The sequence below is a fragment of the Anomaloglossus baeobatrachus genome, chromosome 1, assembly GCF_048569485.1.
Source record: "Anomaloglossus baeobatrachus isolate aAnoBae1 chromosome 1, aAnoBae1.hap1, whole genome shotgun sequence".
In the NCBI taxonomy this organism is placed as follows: domain Eukaryota; kingdom Metazoa; phylum Chordata; class Amphibia; order Anura; family Aromobatidae; genus Anomaloglossus; species Anomaloglossus baeobatrachus.
Genome location: NC_134353.1, coordinates 98,617,507 through 98,639,044, shown reverse-complemented (window position 1 = coordinate 98,639,044; position 21,538 = coordinate 98,617,507). Strand labels below are relative to the sequence as shown.

Below are 21,538 nucleotides of genomic sequence, written 5' to 3'. Positions count from 1 at the left end.
GAAAGGCTTAAATATAAGCCCTCCCCCGAAAATAAGCCCTAGTCGCAGATCAATAATGAAGTGTCCGTGCAGCTAAAAAAGTTACAGATACTGCAGGACACGTCATTATAGACAGTGGCACCCGGCAATTACACTCACCCGACACTGAGAGGCAGGACCTACAGTGATCACACACCCGCACTCATCAGCTCACACACACACACACACACACACACACACACACACACACACACACACACACCAGATCTCTCACACACACCAGATCTCACACACAAACATCGGATCGCACACACAGTCAGATCGCACACACAGTCAGATCGCACACACAGTCAGATCGCACACACAGTCAGATCGCACACACAGTCAGATCGCACACACAGTCAGATCGCACACACAGTCAGATCGCACACACAGTCAGATCGCACACACAGTCAGATCGCACACACAAACATTGGATCACACGCAAACATCAAATCACACACACACAAACATCGGATCGCACACACATCGGATCGCATACACACTCACCTCATCCAGTGACACCGAAGCGGGGAGAATCCTGAGAGGCAGTGAGGGCAGTGCAACGAAGAGGACCTGCGGCCGGACACTTGACTTGCTCTCATTCCCTGCTGCCATAAGTGCTGGATGTGATGTGTGTGTGTGTTTGTGTGTGTGATCTGCTGTGTGTGTCTGGGATCGACTGTGTGTGTGTCTGCAATCCGCTGTGTGTTTTTCTGCGATCGGCTGTATATGTCTGCGTTCGGCTGTGTGTATCTGTGATCGGCTGTGTGTGCCTCTGATCAGATGTGCCTGCGATCGGCTGTGTGTGCCTGCGATCGGCTGTGTGTATCTGTGATCGGGTGTGTGTGCCTGCGATCGGCTGTGTGTGCCTGCGATCGGCTGTGTGTGCCTGTGATCGGCTGTATCTGTGATCGGCTGTGTGTGCCTGTGTTCGGCTGTGTGTGCCTGTGTTCGGCTGTGTGTATCTGTGATCGGGTGTGTGTGCCTGCGATCGGCTGTGTGTGCCTGCGATCGGCTGTGTGTGCCTGTGATCGGCTGTATCTGTGATCGGCTGTGTGTGCCTGTGTTCGGCTGTGTGTGCCTGTGTTCGGCTGTGTGTATCTGTGATCGGCTGTGTGTGCCTGTGATCGGCTGTGTGTGCCTGTGATCGGCTGTGTGTGCCTGTGATCGGCTTTGTGTGCCTGCGATCGGATGTGTGTATCTGTGATGGCTGTGTGTGCCTGCGATCTGCTGTGTGTGATCTGCTGTGTATATCTGTGATCTGCTGTGTGTGTGATCTGCTGTGTGTGATGTGCTGTGTATATCTGTGATCTGCTATGTGTGTGATCGCTGTGTGTGTGTGATCTGCTGTGTGTGCCTGCGATCTGCTGTGTGTGTGATCTGCTGTGTGTGCCTGCGATCTGCTGTGTGGGCGATCTGCTGTGTGTGCCTGCGATCTGCTGTGTGGGCGATCTGCTGTGTGTGTCTGCTATCTGCTGTGTGTCTGGGTGATCTGCTGTGTGTCTGGGTGATCTGCTGTGTGGGCCTGCGATCTGCTGTGTGTGTCAGCGTGTCAGCTAGCAGCAGGGTAGGACGGCGTGCAGCACCGACCGGAGATCACAGGGAGGACCTGGGAGCCACGCAGAAGTACTGGTCTGGTGAGTATGAGTCTCCTGGGAAGTGGGGGGGGGTCTGCTTTTTTGAGGGGTAAACTTACCCCCAACCGTGTTTCTCCAAGAATAAGACCTCCTTCAAAAATAAGCCCTAGTGCTTTTTTGGGGGGCAAAAAATATATGAGACAGTGTCTTATTTTTGGAAAAACACGGTACATGTCAGAACCGCTCCCATGCTGCAAAGACAGGCCAAACTGCGAATAAAGGCAGTCCACGTCCCAGCACGTGCAGCTGTATGCCGCACACACTTGGACAATGTCAGAACTAGCCCTCACAGTGCCCACCCCACAGCCATGAATGAAGGCGGAACAGGCCTAAGCATATGGTGCCTAAATAATGCCTGTGGAAAAGGGCATGGTAGCTGTGTGTGAGCAGACACCAAATTATATATATGTAGCTAGAAACAGAAGGAATATGCAAACCAAAGTCAAGCGTGCACGGCATGGCGGGGGTCAGCCACCAAACCAAAGTACAACAAAAAGGGGGGCGAGCCAGCAAACAATGGCATGCAAAAAAATTTAACTTGGTGTCTGTTCACACACAGCTACCACGCCCTTTTCCACAGGCATTGTTATTTAAGCACCATATGCTTGGGCCTGTCCCGCCTTCATTCATGGCTGCTGGTCAGGGACTGTGAGGGCCAGTTCTGACATTGTCCCAGTGAGTGCGGCATACAGCTGCACGTGCTGGGATGTGGACTGCCTTTATTCGCAGTTTAGCCTGTCTTTGCAGCATGGGAGTGGTTCTGACATGTATCAGGTATACGTGTTACTTTAATATCGTTCTGCTTTTAATTTAATATTTAGCCATAAGGCACAATGAAAATATAAATACAGAGTAGGACCCCCTATAGAGATTTGCCTTGACGTTGGCAGGGGTGGCTCAAATTATTGATCAATTATTTGATAAAATCTCAATTTGCATTATAGTACAGTTGGAATATTTGTGAATTTACAGAAAAAAAAAAATTTAGTGTACAAAAAATATGAGTTATATATATTGTAGGGACCTACAAGCATGATGTTCCCGTGACGAGGGTTGTAGGCTTCCGTTTTATGGCCATAACACTAACAAAAAAACTCATTTTTTGTACAAGATACAGCCAGGCCCCTTTTAGTTAGGCCTTGCTATTAGCGTTCCTGTCCCTATGTAGTGCGCAGTTGGGGTACAGCTTGGCAGCCCGCTGATCTAATAGTATGGGTGTCACCCAATAGGCTGTGGGCTTGTGACTGTGCATCTGCTAGTGTGAACAGTGCTCTGTGCAAGCCATCAGTGTGCAGTTTTATCATCCAGCAATCACCCCCTCTATTCCATGGAAGTGTGTGGGTGATTTGCTCCTCCTGCATCTGTGATGCCTCCACTTAGTGGGGGCTTAGCTGTATCCTGCTAGAGTAGTAGTCTTTTGGCCCGGGCATTATACAGCTGCAATTCCATCTTTGCTGTAAGTAGTGATATTTATTCCTCTGTTTTGTTTTTTTATATTAATGTGTTTTTGGCAGCATTATTTTCAACACAAATATTTATGTGCATTTTTTCAGCTGGTTTTCAGGTCCTTTAAACGAAGCATAAAAAAAGTTTTAAAAAAGGGACAAAAAACACCACATCCAAATCAGAATGTGTTTCTGAAAAAAAAAAATACATGGACCCGAAAATACCAAAAAAGTAACACAGAAAAATGTAATATGCCTTTACTATAGACCTGAATATAAAACAACATGATAATGAAGCAGTCAGTAGAAATCAATAAGACACAGTCTACAAGTGACTTGAAGGGGTTGTCCACTACTGTAAACACATTTTAAATGGAGCCACAGTAGCAGCAATATAAAAATAAAAACATGTTATCAGACCGGCACTGCTCCTCCACACTGTGTCCCCCAGGCTTCTTCCAGTAGGGGACATTACGTGATTGCTGCAGTCAATCAATAACCCTGATCAGCTGCAGCCTTCACATTCCGGCTGAGCGGAAAGAAACAGTCTCTCCTCCAGATCATATAGAATATGTGAAGACTGTAGTCGATCAATGGCTACTGATTGGCTGCAGCATTTTTGCGATTAACCCAGCTATAAGAAACAGCCAGTAAACCATCAGAGGGAGGTTTTGCGATTAACCCAGCTATAAGAAACAGTCAGTAAACCAGCAGAGGGACACAGAACAGAGAATGAAAGGGCTGTGGTGGACCGGTAGGTGAGCACCAATCGTGTTTTAAAAGTATTGCACAACCCCTATAAAGACCACAAATAGTTTTTGACATATAAGCAAATATTAGCAGATGTTCTAAATAAAGAGAATTTTGTTACTTACCGTAAATTCTTTTTCTTATCGTTCCGTATTGGGAGACCCAGACCATGGGTGTTTAGCTTCTGCCTCCGGAGGACACACAAAGTACTACACTTAAAAGTGTAGCTCCTCCCTCTGAGCTTATACACCCCCTGGTAGCCAGTCCTAGCCAGTTTAGTGCAAAAGCTGAAGGAGAATAGCCACCCACAAGTAGAACCGAGTAAGAACCGGAACAACCGGAGACTCTGTCCACGACAACAGCCGGTGATAACACACGGAACAAGAAAATTGCCAACAGGCAACAGGGAGGGAGCTGGGTCTCCCAATACGGAACTATAAGAAAAAGAATTTACGGTAAGTAACAAAATTCTCTTTTTCTTTATCGTTCCTTTGGGAGACCCAGACCATGGGACGTTCCAAAGCTGTCCCTGGGTGGGAATAAACAGAAAAAACTAAGAAGTAGGCGGAGCGACAGCCGCCTGAAGGATGCGTCTGCCCAAGCTCGCATCTGCCGAAGCATGAGCATGCACTTGGTAGTGCTTCGAAAAGGTATGCAGGCTAGTCCAAGTGGCAGCCTGACAGACTTGTTGAGCCGTAGCCTGGTGCCTAAAAGCCCAAGAGGCACCGACAGCTCTGGTCGAGTGTGCTTTGATCCCCGGCGGGGGAGGCACCTGAGTACTCTGGTAGGCGTCCGAAATGGTCGATCTAATCCAACGGGCCAAGGTCGGCTTAGAAGCAGAGAGACCCTTGTGCCGCCCTGTGGTTAGCACAAAAAGAGAGGTGCACCGCCTAAGCGCAGCGGTGCGAGACACATAAATCCGGAGAGCACGCACCAGATCCAGAGTATGCAGCGCTTTCTCAAAGCGATGAACAGGGGCCGGACAGAAGGAAGGCAAGGAAATATCCTGGTTAAGGTGGAAGGGAGAGACCACCTTAGGAAGAAAGTCCGGGGTCGGACAGAGAACTACCTTGTCTTGGTGAAAAACCAAAAAAGGTGACTCCGAAGAGAGCGCAGCCAAATCAGAGACTCTCCTGAGAGAAGTTATGGTAACTAGAAAGGCCACCTTTTGAGAAAGACGATACAAAGAAACCTCCCTAAGGGGCTCGAAAGGGGGTTTCTGCAATACCGTGAGGACCAAGTTAAGGTCCCAGGGATCCAAGGGCCGCCGATAAGGCGGAATGATGTGAGACGCACCTTGCATGAAGGTGCGGACCTGAGCCAGCAGGGCGAGACGCCGCTGGAACAGCACTGATAGAGCTGAGACTTGTCCCTTGAGAGAGTTGAGGGACAGTCCTAGCTGCAGACCGGACTGTAAAAAAGACAGAAGGGTCGGCAACGAGAATGGCCAAGGGGAATGGCCGGAAGAGCGACACCAGGACAGGAAAATTTTCCAAGTCTTGTGATAGATCTTGACGGAGGAAGACTTACGGGCCCGAGTCATAGTGGAGATGACTTCAGGAGGAATACCAGAAGCCGTCAAAATCCAGGACTCAAGAGCCACGCCGTCAATTTGAGTGCCGCAGAATTCGGGCGGAAATACGGACCTTGCGAGAGCAGGTCTGGACGGTCCGGAAGATGCCACGGCATCTCCACGGACAGTTGGAGCAGGTCCGGATACCAAGCTCGCCTGGGCCAGTCCGGTGCAATGAGGATGACTCGACGGCCCTCCATTCTAATCTTGCGCGGGACTCTGGACAAGAGAGCTAGAGGGGGAAACACGTAGGACAGACGAAACTGGGACCAGTCTTGAACCAGAGCGTCCGCGGCGAAGGCCTGAGGATCGTGGGAGCGAGCCACGTAAACCGGAACCTTGTTGTTGTGACGGGATGCCATTAGGTCCACGTCTGGAGTGCCCCACTTGCGGCAGATTGACTGAAACACTGCCGGGTGCAGGGACCACTCACCACCGTCCACGGATTGACGGCTGAGATAATCTGCCTCCCAGTTTTCTACGCCAGGGATGTGGACTGCGGATATGGTGGACTTGGAGTCCTCCGCCCATTGAAGAATGCGTTGGACCTCCAACATTGCCAGGCGGCTGCGTGTCCCGCCTTGGTGATTGATGTAGGCAACCGCTGTCGCGTTGTCTGACTGGACTCGAATGTGCCTGCCCGCCAACAGGTGGTGAAAGGCTAGGAGAGCTAGAAGCACAGCTCTGGTTTCCAGCACATTGATTGAAAGGGCTGACTCAGACGGAGTCCAAGTGCCCTGTGCTCTGTGGTGGAGATGTACCGCTCCCCAGCCGGATAGGCTGGCATCCGTGGTGAGAATCACCCAGGACGGAGTCAGGAAGGAGCGCCCTTGGGACAGGGAGAGGGGTCGAAGCCACCACTGAAGAGAGCTCCTGGTCCGTGGCGACAGAGCCACTAACCTCTGTAAGGAGGAAGGCCGCTTGTCCCAACAGCGGAGAATGTCCAGCTGCAGAGGACGCAGATGGAACTGGGCAAAGGGAACCGCCTCCATGGAGGCCACCATTTGACCCAGCACCTGCATCAGGCGCCTGAGGGAATAACGGCGGGGCCTCAAGAGAGAGCGCACCGCTAGCCGGAGAGACTGCTGTTTAATTAAGGGCAACTTCACAAGTGCCGGCAAAGTCTCGAACTGTATCCCTAGGTACGTGAGACTCTGGGTCGGAGTCAGAGTGGATTTGGGAAGATTGACAATCCACCCGAATTGGGCTAGGGTGGCGAGAGTGAGCGAAACACTCCGCTGACAGTCTGCGCTGGATGGACCCTTGACCAAAAGGTCGTCCAGATAAGGAAGCACTACTAACCCTGGAGGTGCAGGACCGCAATCACTGCCGCCATGACCTTGGTGAATACCCGAGGGGCCGTGGCTAACCCGAAGGGGAGAGCCACGAATTGGAAATGATCCTCTCCTATCGCAAAACATAACCAACGCTGATGTGACACTGCGATTGGCACATGTAGATAGGCATCTCTGATGTCAATGGACGCCAGGAAATCCCCTTGGGTCATAGAGGCAATGACTGATCGCAGAGACTCCATGCGAAAATGCCGCACCCGGACATGCTTGTTGAGAAGCTTGAGATCCAGGATGGGCCGGAAGGTACCGTCCTTTTTTGGAACTAGGAAGAGATTTGAGTAAAAACCTCTGAACCGTTCCTGAGCGGGAACTGGGACAATCACTCCGTTTGCCTGCAAGGACGCCACGGCCTGTGAGAAGGCGGCGGCCTTGGAGCAGGGGAGAGTTGAGAGAAAAAGTCTGTTTGGCGGGCTGGAAGAGAATTCTATCCTGTAGCCGTGAGATATGATGTCTCTCACCCACTGATCGGAGACTTGCTTTAACCAAGCGTCGCCAAAGTGGGAGAGCCTGCCACCGACTAAGGACGTGGCTGGAGCGGGCCGAGAGTCATGAGGAAGCTGCCTTAGTGGCAGAACCTCCTGCGGTCTTCTGCGGACGCGCTTTTGGGCGCCAGTTGGATTTCTGATCCTTGGCTGAGTTAGCGGACGAGGCGGAAGGCTTAGAGGATGACCAGTTGGAGGAACGAAAGGAACGAAACCTCGATTGATTCCTACCCTGGGCGGGTTTCCTGGTCTTGGTTTGTGGCATGGAAGTACTCTTCCCGCCAGTAGCTTCTTTAATGATTTCATCCAGCTGTTCACCAAACAGCCGTGAACCAGCAAAAGGGAGCCCAACAAGAAACTTCTTGGAAGAAGCATCTGTCTTCCACTCTCGAAGCCACAAAATCCTGCAGATAACAAGAGAATTAGCTGAAGCCACCACAGTGCGGTGAGCAGCCTCTAGCATGGCAGACATGGCATAAGATGAAAAAGCTAAAGCCTGAGAAGTTAAGGTAACCATCTCAGGCATAGATTCCTTGGTGAGGGAATGCATCTCCTCTAGAGAAGCAGAGATGGCTTTGAGAGCCCACACTGCTGCAAAAGTCGGGGAAAACGCGGCCCCCGCAGCTTCATACACAGATTTGGCCAGAAGGTCAATCTGACGGTCAGTGGAATCCTTAAGTGAGGTGCCGTCAGCCACCGACACAACGGTCCGGGCTGAGAGCCTAGACACCGGAGGGTCTACCTTTGGGGAGTGAGACCACTCCTTGACCACCTCAGGTGGAAATGGAAACCGGTCATCAGAACCACGCTTTGGAAAGCGTTTGTCAGGGCAGGTCCTGGGTTTGGTCACAGCGGTCTGAAAACTGGAGTGGTTAAAGAACACACTCTTTACTCTCTTAGGCGAGGTAAACTGATGTTTTTCTGCCAAAGAGAGTTGCTCCTCTGACACTGGTGGATTGAGATCCAGCACAGAATTAATAGAAGCAATCAAATCACTAAGATCTGAGTCACCCTCAGAGAAATCGAAGGGATACATAGCCTCCGAGCCCCCAGTGAGGGCATCCTCCTCATCTTGAGAGTCAGCTCTTGAGACAGAGCCGTGGGATGGGGAGGAAACCCTGCGCCTTCTCTTAGAAGGACAGGGTCTGGGATCAGATGATGAATCCTCCGTGAGCTCCGATGGACGAAGGTCAGAGGATAGGAATCCTCTGTCAAGAGTATTAGAGGCACCCTGTTAGGGGGGCTGATGCATATTCATCAAAGTCCTGGACAAAAGTCCCATGGACTCAGGAAATGACTAGGATATGGACCTAGAAAAGGACTCTACCCAGCCCGGGGGTTCAGTCACAGGTGCAGCAGCAGCCTGAGAGACCACTGGGGGTGAGACTCCAGGCTGTGGCACCGCCAAGTTAGAGCAACCATCACAGTGTGGATAAATGCTCGGCTCAGGCAGCAGGAGCTTACATGCAAAGCATACTGAATAAAGCTTTGGAGCCTTGCTCCTTGTGTGAGACATGCTGCTGGAGTGGGGGCTTTGCAGAGAATGAACCCCAGGGAGAATATACAGAGGTCCACAACCGGAGACCGGCTGTGGCTTACCAGACCGCTGAGCGCGGTGTTGTGTGCCCTCCAGATCCCGAAGCCCGGTCCCCCAGTCCCAGCACCTCAGCAGAGATGCAGAATGCAGGATGTCCCAGAGCAGAGTGAACTCTGCCTGAGAAACCGGAGCGAAGAGAGGGGGCTGGACTAGGGGGCGTTCCTATAAAAGAGCGGGAACTGGAGGGCTATAGAGACCTGCAGGGAAGGAGGGACGCCCCAGCAGTGGGGAGTGTCCCTCCCCTGTGTAGAACGGCCGCCGGGAGGAGCCGAACCTGTCCCTCTGCATGAGTGACATGCGAGGGCAGGAAAATGAAACTAGGCCTCCGGCGAAGCCGGGGCCTAAATTTAAGCGGCGAGACCGACAAGCAGGCACCATCGGCGCGGTTCTCAGGCAAAAGCTAGAGAACCCGCCGGAAAAGTTAAAACAATCACATACAGCATACTCTCCCCTTACAATAAAGAACCGGGACCCCCAACATAAACGTCTCAGGTACTTAGCTGCTGAGACGCAGGGCCATGTCCCTGGGGATGAGTGCTCCGGTCCAACAGAATCCTCAAGGGGCTGTGGATGGAGACCGGACTCCTGCCAGGCATGGAGACCGTGCTGGCTCCCACTTCAAGCCAGAGCCCAGAAGGGATGGTGAAGGAGCGCGGCATGTAAGGCTGCAGCCTTGTAAATCAACCTTAACAACACCGCCGACACAGTGGGGTGAGAAGGACATGCCGGGAGTCCAGACATGGACCCGCTTTTCTTCAAACTCTTTCCAAAAGTCAAACAAATCAGATGAGAATGCATGTGTGGATGTATGCCTCCTGACACAAAGCGATAAACTGGCTAGGACTGGCTACCAGGGGGTGTATAAGCTCAGAGGGAGGAGCTACACTTTTAAGTGTAGTACTTTGTGTGTCCTCCGGAGGCAGAAGCTAAACACCCATGGTCTGGGTCTCCCAAAGGAACGATAAAGAAATCCATATTTTAATACAGTTTACCAAGATGATGACTATATTTATGGAAAAAGTGTAACACAGGATTGATTCTTTACCTGTAACCTTCACTGGTTGGAAGAACAATACTCTCTGGGGAAATATTGGTAAAAATGCGGACAGGTGACTGCTTCCGTCCAGTCTTCCCGTATTTGTACTGGGCATGGTTCTCATAATCCACCTGAAGTGACAAATAGAAGGTTCCTTTACCATAATCTGCCGCTGTAGAAAGGTCTGTAATTGTCCCATGGAACTATTTTAAGTCCCTAAAATTTCCACAGGAAAATCTACAGGATAAGAATTCATCCTAAGGTCTCTTTTAGAGGTTTGTGCTTTACGTACGTGTTTTATCAGTGTTTCAACCATATAGAACACATACTCACAATTGTCTATATTGCTGTTCATGAGTATATTTTTTGAAGATCAAGTGTCTACAAAAAAGTCAGTTTTTGATCTTGGTATAGGCCTGAAATTACCAAGCCAATGGTTCAGTGAAAAAAAAATAAAAAAAAAAAACCACACAAAAATCAGATACTGTAATACACAAATGCCATTAGTGAGTCATCTGAGTGCTGTCCATTTTTTTTTTTTTTACATTTTAAAAGGGCAGTAGAAGCTTGAAACATTTATTTATTTAGGAATATAAGAACATTGGCGATATGGACCTAAAAAAATAATGAAAATGGATGAAACACTTTTTCTCTGGTAAGCAAAAAGAAATAACAAACAGATATATGATAGAGGCCTCAGGGTATATATTATAATGGTTATAATCGATCAGGGTCCAAAACGGACGGATGGATGGATAGATGGATAGATGGTTAGATAGATGGTCTTTTCCACATTTTTTTTACATTAACCACCACAAACTGAAATGCATTTTATCGGGATTTTATGTGACATACCAACACTAAGTACCAAGAATTTGTGAAGTGTTAAGCAAACTATGCATTTCTTTTTAAATAGTTTAAAAATATAAATCTGAAATTTGTGATGTGCATTTGTATTCTTAAATGAAATCCTGAGTGATCAATTGCTTCTAAAAGTCACCTAATTATTATATTGTGTCCACCTGTATGTCATATCCTCAGTATAACTACAGCTGTTCTGTGAAGGCCTCAGAGTTTTTTTTTGTTTTTTTTAGACATTAGGAATCAAACATTATCATGAAAACCAAGGAACACACCAGGCAGGTCAGGGATAAAGGTGTGGAGAAGTTGTGGAGAAGATTAAAGCAGGCTTAGGTTATAAAAATAAAAAGCCAAGCTCTGAACGTCTCACAGAGCACTGTTCAATCTATCATCCAAAAATGGAAGGAGTATGGCGTGACTACAAACCTACAAAGAAGGGATGGCCATCCATCTAAACTAACATCCCAAGCAAGAAGAGCACTAATTATAGAAGCAGGCAAGAGGCCCATGGTCATTCTGGAGGAACTGCAGAGATCCACCGCTCAAGTGGAAGCATCTGTCCACAGGACATCTATTAGTTGTGTGCTCCATAAATCTGACCTTTATGGAAGACTATCAAGAAGAAAGACATTTTTGAAAGTAAGCCATAAGAAGTCCTGTTTGCAGTTAGTAAAAAGCCACGTAGGGTTCACAGCAAGGTACAACTTTTTGGGCTTACTGCAATAGGTATGTGTGGTGTAAAACAACACTGCACATTACCCTGAAAACACCATCCCCACTGTCAAATGTGCTTGTGGCAGCATCATGCTATGGTTAAACAGCAAAAACAAGAAAGCTGGTCAGAGTTGATGGTAAAATGAAAGGAGATAAATACAGGGCAATTCTGGAGGAAAACCTGTTAAGAGTCTGCAAAAAGACGGGAGAGACTGGGACGAAGGTTCATCTTCCAGAAGGATAACGACTCTAAACATACCAAAGTTACAATGGATGTTTAGATTAAAGTAGGTTCATATGTGTGAATGGCTCAGTCACAGTCCAGACCTAAATCTCATTGAGAATCTGTGACAAGACGTGAAAATTGCTGATCACAGACGCCTCCATCCAATCTCTATGAGCTAGAATTAATAATAATAGAATAAAATTCAGTCTCTAGATGTGCAAAGATGATAGAGACAGACCCCAAAAATTTGCAACGAAAGGTGATCCTACAAAGTACTGACTCAAGGGACTGAATACAAATGCACGGCACAATTTCCAGATCTTTAGTTTTTAAATATTTAGAAAAACACTTCACAAATATTTGCTACTTTGTGTTGGTTTTCGATATAAAATCTTGATAAAACACATTTAAGTTTGTGGGTGAAATGTGGAAATGTTCATGAGGTATGAATACTTTTTCAAGGCACTGTAGATGGATAGATAACATGTACAACTACAGTGCCTTGCGAAAGTATTCGGCCCCCTTGAATTTTTCAACCTTTTCCCACATTTCAGGCTTCAAACAAAGATAAAAATGTTCATGTTATGGTGAAGAATCAACAACAAGTGGGACACAATTGTGAAGGCGAAAGATATTTATTGCTTATTTTACATTTTTGTAAAAAAGAATAAACTCAAAATTGGGTCGTGCAATATTATTCGTCCCCTTTACTTTCAGTGCAGCAAACTCACTCCAGAAGTTCATTGAGGATCTCTAAATGACCCAATATTGTCCTAAATGACTGATGATGATAAATATAATCCACCTGTGTGTAATCTAGTCTCCGTATCAATGCTCCTGCTGTGTGATAGTCTCAGTGTTCTGTTTAAAGTACAGAGAGCATCATGAAGACCAAGGAACACAACAGGCAGGTCCGTGATACTGTTGTGGAGAAGTTTAAAGCAAGATTTAATTACGAAAAGATTTCCACAACTTTATACATCCCAAGAAGCACTGTGCAAGCGATCATATTGAAATAGGAGTATCATACCACTGCAAATCTACCAAGACCCGGCCGTCCCTCAAAACTTTCATCTCAAACAAGGAGAAGACTGATCAGAGATGCAGCCAAGAGGCCCATGATCACTCTGGATGAACTGCAGAGATCTACAGCTGAGGTGGGAGAGTCTGTCCATAGGACAACAATCAGTCGTACACTGCACAAATCTGGCCTTTATGGAAGAGTGGCAAGAAGAAAGCCATTTCTCAAAGATATCCATAAAAAGTGTCATTTAAAGTTTGCCACAAGCCACCTGGGAGACCTACCAATCATGTGGAAAAAGGTGCTCTGGTCAGATGAAACCAAAAATCGAACTTTTTGGACACAATGCCAAACGATATGTTTTGTGTAAAAGCAACAGAGCTCATCACCCTGAACACACTATCCCCACTGTCAAACATGGTGGTGGCAACATCATGGTTTGGCCTACTTTTCTTCAGCAGGGACAGGGAAGATAGTTAAAATTGATGGGAAGATGGAAGGCGCCAAATACAGGATCATTCTTGAAGAAAATATGTTGGGAGTCTGCAAAAGACCTGAGACTGGGACGGAGATTTGTCTTTCAACAAGACAATGATCCCTAACATAAAGCAAAATCTACAATGGAATGGTTCACAAATAAACGTATCCAGGTGTTAGAATGGCCAAGTCACAGTCCAGACCTGAATCTAATCAAGAATCTGTGGAAAGAGCTGAAAACTGCTGTTCACAAAAGCTCTCCATCCAACCTCACTCAGCTCCAGCTGTTTACAAAGGAACAATGGGCAAGAATTTCAGTCTCTCGATGTGCAAAACTGATAGACACATACCCCAAGCGACTTGCAGCTGTAATCGCAGCAAAAGGTGGCGCTACAAAGAAGGGAATTTTGTTTACTTACCGTAAATTCCTTTTCTTCTAGCTCCTATTGGGAGACCCAGACAATTGGGTGTATAGCTTCTGCCTCCGGAGGCCACACAAAGTATTACACTTTAAAAAGTGTAACCCCTCCCCTCTGCCTATACACCCTCCCGTGCATCACGGGCTCATCAGTTTTGGTGCAAAAGCAGGAAGGAGGAAACTTATAAATTGATCTAAGGTAAATTCAATCCGAAGGATGTTCGGAGAACTGAAACCATGAACCAAAAGAACAATTCAACATGAACAACATGTCTACACAAAAGAACAACAGCCCGAAGGGAACAGGGGCGGGTGCTGGGTCTCCTAATAGGAGCTAGAAGAAAAGGAATTTACGGTAAGTAAACAAAATTCCCTTCTTCTTTGTCGCTCCATTGGGAGACCCAGACAATTGGGACGTCCAAAAGCAGTCCCTGGGTGGGTAAAAGAATACCTCGATAAAAAGAGCCGAAAAACGGCCCCCTCTTACAGGTGGGCAACCGCCGCCTGAAGGACTCGCCTACCTAGACTGGCATCTGCCGAAGCATAGGCATGCACCTGATAGTGTTTCGTGAAAGTGTGCAGACTCGACCAGGTAGCCGCCTGACACACCTGCTGAGCCGTAGCCTGGTGCCGCAATGCCCAGGATGCACCCACGGCTCTGGTAGAATGGGCTTTCAGCCCTGAAGGAATCGAAAGCCCAGAAGAACGGTAGGCTTCAAGAATCGGTTCCTTGATCCACCGAGCCAAGGTTGACTTGGAAGCCTGCGACCCCTTACGCTGGCCAGTGACAAGGACAAAGAGCGCATCAGAACGGCGCAGGGGCGCCGTGCGAGAAATGTAGAGCCGGAGTGCTCTCACTAGATCTAACAAGTGCAAATCCTTTTCACATTGGTGAACTGGATGAGGGCAAAAAGAAGGTAAGGATATATCCTGATTGAGATGAAAAGGGGATACCACCTTAGGGAGAAATTCCGGGACCGGACGCAGAACCACCTTATCCTGGTGAAAAACCAGGAAGGGGGCTTTGCATGACAGTGCTGCCAACTCCGACACTCTACGGAGCGATGTAACTGCCACTAGAAATGCCACCTTCTGCGAAAGACGTGATAGAGAGACATCCCGCAGTGGCTCGAAAGGTGGTTTCTGAAGAGCCTTTAGCACTCTGTTAAGATCCCATGGTTCCAGCGGCCTCTTGTAAGGTGGGACTATGTGGCAAACTCCCTGCAGGAACGTGCGGACCTGCGGAAGCCTGGCTAGACGCTTTTGAAAAAACACGGAAAGCGCCGATACTTGTCCCTTGAGAGAGCCGAGAGACAAACCCTTGTCCATTCCGGATTGAAGGAAAGAAAGGAAAGTGGGTAAGGCAAACGGCCAGGGGGTAAAACCCTGATCAGAGCGCCAGGATAAGAAGATCCTCCAAGTCCTGTGATAGATCTTGGTGGACGTTGGTTTCCTGGCCTGTCTCATAGTGGCAATGACATCTTGAGATAACCCTGAGGACGCTAGGAGCCAGGACTCAATGGCCACACAGTCAGGCTGAGGGCCGCAGAATTCAGGTGGAAAAATGGCCCTTGGGACAGCAAGTCTGGTCGGTCTGGGAGTGCCCACGGTTGACCCGCCGTGAGGTGCCACAGATCCGGGTACCACGACCTCCTCGGCCAGTCTGGAGCGACGAGGATGGCGCGGCGGCAGTCGGACCTGTTCTTGCGTAACACTCTGGGCAGCAGTGCCAGAGGAGGAAATACATAAGGCAGTCGAAACTGCGACCAATCCTAAACTAATGCGTCCGCCGCCAGAGCTCTGTGATCTTGAGACCGTGCCATGAATGCCGGGACTTTGTTGTTGTGCCGAGACGCCATGAGGTCGACGTCCGACGTTCCCCAGCGGCAACAGATCTCTTGAAACACGTCCGGGTGAAGAGACCATTCCCCTGCGTCCATGCCCTGGCGACTGAGAAAGTCTGCTTCCCAGTTTTCTACGCCCGGGATGTGAACTGCGGAGATGGTGGAGGCTGTGGCCTCCGCCCACAGCAGAATCCGCCGAACTTCTTGGAAGGCTTGACGACTGCGTGTGCCTTGGTGGTTGATGTACGCGACCGCCGTGGCGTTGTCCGACTGTATGCGGATCTGCCTGCCCTCCAGCCACCGATGGAACGCCTTTAGGGCTAGATACACTGCCCTTATCTCCAGAACATTGATCTGAATGGAGGACTCTGTCGGAGTCCAGGTTCCCTGAGCCCTGTGGTGGAGAAAAACCGCTCCCCAGCCTGACAGACTCGCGTCCGTCGTGACCACAGCCCAGGATGGGGGTAGGAAGGATTTTCCCTTCGACAGAGAAGTGGGAAGAAGCCACCACTGAAGAGAGGTTTTGGCTGCCAGAGAAAGAGTGACATTCCTGCCTAGGGACGTTGACCTCCTGTCCCATTTGCGGAGAATGTCCCATTGAAGTGGACGCAGATGAAACTGCGCAAAAGGAACTGCCTCCATTGCTGCCACCATCTTCCCTAGGAAGTGCATGAGGCGCCTCAAGGGGTGTGACTGGGCCCGAAGAAGAGAGTGCACCCCTGTCTGCAGCGAACGCTGTTTGTCCAGCGGTAGCTTGACTATCGCTGAGAGAGTATGAAACTCCATCCCGAGGTAAGTCAGTGATTGGGTCGGTGTCAATTTTGACTTTGGGAAATTGATGATCCACCCGAACCTCTGGAGAGTCTCCAGAGCAATGGTCAGGCTGTGTTGACATGCCCCCCGGGAGGGTGCCTTGACTAGGAGATCGTCTAAGTAAGGGATCACCGAGTGGCCCTGAGAGTGTAGAACCGCCACCACGGATGCCATGACCTTGGTGAAGACCCGTGGGGCTGTCGCCAGGCCAAAAGGCAGTGCCACAAACTGAAGGTGTTCGTCCCCGATGGCGAAACGCAGGAAGCGTTGATGCTCTGGTGCAATCGGCACATGGAGATAAGCATCCCTGATGTCGATTGATGCTAGGAAGTCTCCTTGGGACATCGAAGCGATGACAGAGCGGAGAGATTCCATCCGAAACCGTCTGGTTCTCACGTGTCTGTTGAGCAGTTTGAGGTCCAGAACGGGACGGAATGATCCGTCCTTTTTTGGCACCACGAACAAGTTGGAGTAAAAACCGTGACCACGTTCTTGAAGGGGAACGGGGATCACAACTCCTTCTGCCTTCAGAGTGTTTACCGCCTGAAAAAGCGTATCGGCTCGCTCGGGGGGCGGAGATGTTCTGAAGAAACGAGTCGGAGGACGAGAGCTGAGCTCTATCCTGTAACCGTGAGACAGAATGTCTCTCACCCATCGGTCTTGGACATGTGGCCACCAGGCGTCGCAAAAGCGGGAGAGCCTGCCACCGACCGAGGATGCGGTTTGGGGAGGCCGAAAGTCATGAGGAGGCCGCCTTGGAGACGGTTCCTCTGGCGGTCTTTGGAGGACGTGACTTAGACCGCCATGCATAAGAGTTCCTCTGGCCCTTCTTTGGCCTGTTGGACGTGGAGGATTGGGCCCTGGCTGAGGGCCGAAAGGACCGAAACCTCGATTGAATTTTTCGTTGCTGAGGTCTGTTTGGTTTGGACTGGGGCAAGGACGAGTCCTTTCCCTTGGATTGTTTAATAATTTCATCCAATTGCTCGCCAAACAAACGGTCGCCAGAAAATGGCAAACCGGTTAAGAACTTCTTGGAAGCAGAGTCTGCCTTCCATTCGCGTAGCCACATGGCCCTGCGGACTGCCACCGAATTGGCGGACGCTACCGCTGTACGGCTTGCAGAGTCCAGGACGGCGTTCATGGCGTAGGATGAAAATACCGACGCCTGAGAAGTCAAAGACGCAACTTGCGGAGCAGAGGTACGTGTGACCGCATTAATCTCAGACAGACAAGCTGAGATAGCTTGGAGTGCCCACACGGCTGCAAAGGCCGGGGCAAAAGACGCGCCTATGGCTTCATAGATGGATATCATCAGGAGCTCTATCTGCCTGTCAGTGGCATCCTTGAGCGATGAACCATCTGCCACAGATACTACGGATCTAGCCGCCAGTCTAGAGACTGGAGGATCCACCTTGGGACACTGAGCCCAACCCTTAACTACGTCAGGGGGGACGGGGTAACGTGTGTCATTAAGGCGCTTAGCGAAGCGCTTGTCCAGAAAAGCTCTGTGCTTCTGGACAGCATTTCTGAAGTTAGAGTGATCGAAAAACGCACTCCGTGTACGCTTGGGAAACCTAAACTGGTGTTTCTCCTGCTGCGAAGTCGACTCCTCTATAGGTGGAGTTGGTGGGGAAAGATCTAGCACCTGGTTAATGGACGCTATAAGGTCATTTACTATGGCGTCCCCTTCAGGTGTATCAAGATTGAGAGCAACGTCAGGATCAGAGCCCTGAGTTGCGACCTCCGCTTCATCCTCCAGAGAGTCCTCAGGCTGAGACCCCGAACAGCGTGATGAAGTCGGGGAAGGTTCCCAGCGAGCCCGCTTAGCCGGTCTGGGACTGCGGTCCGTGTCGGAGTCCTCCCCGTGGGACCTATGTGTCACCCCAGGAGCACTCTGCGGCGCAGACCGAGAGGAGCCTGGGGGCGATGAACTCACAGTGCCCGGGGCCTGTGTAAGTACCGATCTGGACTGCAAGGCTTCTAGTATCTTAGCAGACCATCTGTCCATAGACTGAGCCATGGATTGTGAAAGTGACTCAGAGAGTTTCTCAGCCAAAACTGCAAACTCTGTCCCTGCCGCCTGGACAGGGGGAGCAGGGGGGTCTACCTGAGCCGAGGGTCCCACCAGTGCCCGAGGCTCCGGCTGAGTGAGTGCCACAGGGGCCGAGCATTGCTCACAGTGAGGGTAGGTGGAACCTGCAGGTAACATAGCCGCACAAGAGGTACAGGTTGCAAAATAACCCTGTGTCTTGGCACCCTTGCTCTTTGCGGACGACATGCTGTTGTCTCCTCTGAGAGTGATCACTGAGGGTATATAGCCAAAGGCAAAACCAATGCGGCCGAACAGAGAAAATGTATACAAATATATATATATATATATATATATATATATATATATATATATATATATACACTTCGGCACCCTAAGGGGACCAGCACCGGGTAACCGGTGTGGCTTACCGACCGCCCAAAGCGGTTGTGTGTCCACCAGATTCCCTGCCTGGGCCTCCCAGAGCTGCAGAGCTCGTTCTGAAATCCTCCACCGGCAGAAGTGATTGTAAAAATGGTTGCCGGAGCTCTCAGGGGAGGAGGGAGCCGTGGGTGGTGACTAATAAAGTGCGGGAATCTGGTGCCCCACAGTGATCAGTGAGGGGGGAGGAGGACACCTAAGTATGCTCCAGCCCTCACAGCCGACGTCCAGTCGACCGTCCCGCCCTTACCCCTGACTGGCAGGCCCGGGGGCGGGAGCTATGGTACTAGGCCGCATGAAGCCGGGGACTAAATTTAATAACGCGGCCGGCAAACAGGTGCGGTCGGCGTGGTAGTCCCGGTCGTCACAAAAAAACAGCAGCCGCTGCAGCGTCTGTGACACAGGAGCTCCATGCACCGTCCCCAAGGGGACACAGAGTACCTTTTAGATGCAGGGCCTGTCCCTGATGATACCCAGTCTCCTGTCCGGCAGATTCCCCCAGGGGCTGCGGAGGGAGCCCGGTCCCAGTGAATGGTGACCGGTTAGGATCCCACTTCTCCCAGAGCCTCTAAGGGATGGGGAAGGAAAACGGCATGTGGCTCCAGCCTTTGTACCCGCAATGGGTACCTCAACCTTAACAGCACCGCCGACTTAGTGGGGTGAGAAGGGAGCATGCCGGGGGCCCTGTTGGGGGCCCTCTTTTCTTCCATCCGATACAATCAGCAGCTGCTGCTGACTAAAATGGGAGCTTGAGTGAATGTGTGCCTCCTTCAACACAAAGCATAAAACTGATGAGCCCGTGATGCACGGGAGGGTGTATAGGCAGAGGGGAGGGGTTACACTTTTTAAAGTGTAATACTTTGTGTGGCCTCCGGAGGCAGAAGCTATACACCCAATTGTCTGGGTCTCCCAATGGAGCGACAAAGAAGTATTAACTTAAAGGGGCCGAATAACATTGCACACCCCAATTTTCAGTTTATTATTTTTTATAAAAGTTTAAAAAAGCAATACATTTTGTTCAACTTCACAATTGTGTCCCACTTGTTGTTGATTCTTTACAATAACATTAACATTTTTATCTTTCTGTTTGAAGCCTGAAATGTGGGAAAAGGTTAAAAAATTCAAAGGGGCCGAATACTTTCACAAGGCACTGTATATTCCAAGCAGCTAACATTCTAAGCCTCAAATGAAGGCATGGTGGCGAAGCTTTGGGTGGGCGATGCAGCAGCGATCCCACCAGTGATCTGACCTGGTCAGGATCGCTGCTGCATCGCTACATGGTCGCTGGTGAGCTGTCAAACAGGCAGATCTCACCAGCGACCAGTGACCAGCCCCCAGCCAGCAGCGACGTGCAAGCGACGCTGCGCTTGCACGGAGCCGGCGTCTGGAAGCTGCGGACACTGGTAACTAAGGTAAACATCGGGTATGGTTACCCGATGTTTACCTTAGTTACCAGCTCACACCGCTTAACTTAGCATGTGCAGGGAGCAGGAGCCAGCGTGAGAGCTGCGGAGGCTGGTAACGAAGGTAAATATCGGGTAACCACCTTGGTTACCCGATGTTACCTTGGTTACAGCTTACCGCAGGCTGTCAGACGCCGGCTCCTGCTCCCTTCACATTCAGGATTGTTGCTCTCTCGCTGTCACACACAGCGATGTGTGCTTATCAGCGGGAGAGCAACAATAAAAAAACGAACCAGGGCTGTGTGTAACGAGCAGCGATCTCACAGCAGGGGCCAGATCACTGCTCAGTGTCACACACAGCGAGATCGCTAATGAGGTCACAAAAAACGTGACTCAGCAGCGATCTCAGTAGCGATCTCGCTGTGTGTGAAGTACCCCTAAAGGTACAGTCACACATAACGAGATCGCTAGCGAGATAGCAGCTGAGTCACGGTTTCTGTGACGCAGTAGCGATCTTGTTATGTGTGACACCTACCAGCGATCAGGCCCCTGCTGTGAGATTTCTAGTCGTTGCAGAATGGTCCAGGCCATTTTCTTCAAAGGCGATGTCCTGCTGGGCAGGACACATCGCTGTGTTTGACACTGTGTGACAGTGTCACAGTGACTGCTGAGATCGTTATACAGGTCGCTACTGCGACCTATATTGTTTCTACATCGCTGGTAAGATCTGACTGTGTGACATCTCACCTGCGACCTCTCAGCGACTTACCAGCGATCCGTATCAGGTCGCATCGTTTTCGGGATCGCTGGTAAGTCGTTGTGTGTGTGACTGGGCCTTAACGGTTTACATCTTCTAGCACCTTTATTTGATAAAAAGTATCAGTGCCCATTATCTATTTTATTCCTTTGTTTGAACTTTTCTCAAAAAAAAAAACAAACCTAAAAGTTCAAATCAACCCCCTTTCACCCCATTGAAAATTAAAGGGTTAAAAAAATAAAAAATATACACATATTTGGTATCGCCGCATACAGACATGCCCGATCTATGAAAATATAAAATTAATTAATCTGATTGGTAAACGGCGTAGGGGCAAAAAAATTCCAAACGCCAAAATTACGTTTCTTGGTCGCCGCAAATTTTACGCACAATGCAATAACAGGCGATGAAAACATAGCATCTGAGCAAAAATGGTATTAAAAATGTCAGCTCAAGACGCAAAAAATAAGCTGTCACTGATCCCAAAAAATGAAAATGCTACAGGTTTCGGAAAATGGCGCAAAACGTACGCCACTTTTATTGGACAAACTTGTGAGGTTGTTTTAACCCCTTAGATACAAGTAAACCTATACATGTTTGATGTCTACAAACTCACACCGACCTCAGTCATAACACCC

General features: G+C 49.5%; 1 protein-coding gene across 2 annotated transcripts in view; it reads right to left on the bottom strand.

Annotated features, from left to right (window-relative positions):
- ZCCHC4 (zinc finger CCHC-type containing 4) overlaps positions 1-21,538 on the bottom strand; it is a 99,993-nt gene that overhangs the window by 22,061 nt on the left and 56,394 nt on the right. For both annotated transcript variants that reach the window (XM_075333711.1, XM_075333714.1), the window contains exon 9: positions 9,906-10,027. In XM_075333711.1, the coding sequence (XP_075189826.1) occupies positions 9,906-10,027 (122 nt within the window). The remainder of the gene's footprint in view (positions 1-9,905; positions 10,028-21,538) is intronic.